At 34.8% G+C, this 1,815-nt stretch overlaps 1 protein-coding gene across 1 annotated transcript; it reads right to left on the bottom strand.

The window, feature by feature from the left end:
• Positions 1-531: 531 nt before the first annotated feature.
• On the bottom strand, positions 532-1,509 carry LOC130933786 (uncharacterized). The gene has a single exon (XM_057863399.1). The coding sequence runs from the start codon at positions 1,507-1,509 to the stop codon at positions 532-534; it is 978 nt and encodes a 325-aa protein (XP_057719382.1).
• Positions 1,510-1,815: the final 306 nt, after the last annotated feature.

Genomic DNA, 1,815 nt, shown 5'->3' with positions numbered 1-1,815 from the left:
ATTTAATAAAATAGAAAGAAAACTCAATAAAAAATCAATATTAATGACATGTATTTTTATGGAAGGAAACAAAGTTTGCTATGTCACTCACTATTAGAATACAAAAGCATAGCATTATTAGTGTATATTAAATTTTCAATGCCTTCAACATCTCCATTAGTAAATTCAGGATCATTCTCATCTGTCATTACCCAAAAATCTACCGTGTCAATGCTTTGAATGTCAAGTGAATCATAATTCCTCTTCTTTCGATGCAACCTAGATTGAAGGCGTAGGTTATAGCTGACATAAACAATGTCACTTAGTCTTTGATGCTCTAACCGGTTCCTCCTCCTTGAACGAATTTGTTCAAAAAGGCTCCAGTTCCTCTCACATCCAGATGAAGAAGAGGTTTGATGAAGAAGACAAATTGCCATTTTTTGCAAATTAGGAGAACTCTCACCGTGTAGCCTCCATCATTCACCTACGTAAATATAAAAATCAAATACTTTTTAATGTTTATCACCCAACATATTAAACTTTTAAACTAAACTAAACTTGGATATGAAATAATTTACCAGGTTCGAGTCTTGATGTTGCTCTCTTAGCACTTTTTCTCCCAAAACTTTTTTTACAATCTCGATACCGCTGTATCTCTTGCATTGCGACAACTAAGTCATCACAAAGTATTTCAACATCAAACAAATTAAGTAAAGATCTCAAAATATTTGCTTTCTCAACAAAATTTTCACTATAGAAAATGCCTAGATTTAAAAAGTACGCTGCCGCATGGAGATCACGCTTAAAATGCTTATCCCACCTCATTTTCAAGATACTCGTGTATGGCGTATAAGCAGCTTTTCGATTTCTAAACATTGTCTTGATAGCATTTTTAGCTCTTTGCATGCTTTCATACACGATTTCCAAAGGGGATTTTTCATCAGCATCAACAAGCCTCAACAACTTAATAAGAGGACCAACCATTTTCACAGTGGTAACACAATCTTGCCAAAACTTACTATCCAAGACAATTGAACTAACAATCTTTTCATTAGCACTTTTGGCTAACTTATGAGAAGTGAAATATTTTTCCATCATCAATGCCTGCAAATCTTCCTTGTGATCATATATACTTTTCAAAGTAATGAAAACAGTGGCAAAATGTGTGACTCCTAGTCGAACAATTTCTGTCCAACTTTTTCTTTTTCTAAGCCAAGACAATAAGATCATATGATTGTAAACAAATACAGTCACTTTTGAAGCATGGAAAGTAAAGTCAGCTATGTGAGGAATACTTGCAATATCTTTTAAAATAAGATTGATACACTGGGCAGCACAAGGAGACCAAAATATATTTGGGTATTTTTCATGAATAAGTTTTTTAGCAGATACATAATTAGCAGCATTATCAGTGACCACATGCATAATGTTACTAGGCCCAACCCACTCAATAACATCAGCAAACAAATTAAACAATGCATCGACAGTTTTTATCACATCAGAAGAATCAACAGTCTTAACAAATGACATACCAACAGGACAATAAACTAGAAAGTTAATTAAAGTTCATTGCCTTTGATCAGTTCACCCATCTGCCATCAGCGTACAACCGGTGCTTTTCTACGAGCTCCTATACTTTTCAACAAGCAACTGACACTCTCTCTTAAAATCGGCTAACAAATGAACTCTCATTTCATCATATGACGGTCCCTTGAAACCAGGTCCAATTGCAGCAATACCATCCAATGCAGGTTGAAAGTAAGGTGATTGAATTGCATTGAAAGGAATACGTGCATCAACGATCCATTTGGCAAGTCCCAACTTAGCCTTGTGTAC

The sequence above is a fragment of the Arachis stenosperma genome, chromosome 6 (assembly GCF_014773155.1).
Source record: "Arachis stenosperma cultivar V10309 chromosome 6, arast.V10309.gnm1.PFL2, whole genome shotgun sequence".
In the NCBI taxonomy this organism is placed as follows: domain Eukaryota; kingdom Viridiplantae; phylum Streptophyta; class Magnoliopsida; order Fabales; family Fabaceae; genus Arachis; species Arachis stenosperma.
Note: the sequence above shows the minus strand (reverse complement) of the source record. Positions and strands in the feature narration are given on the sequence as shown.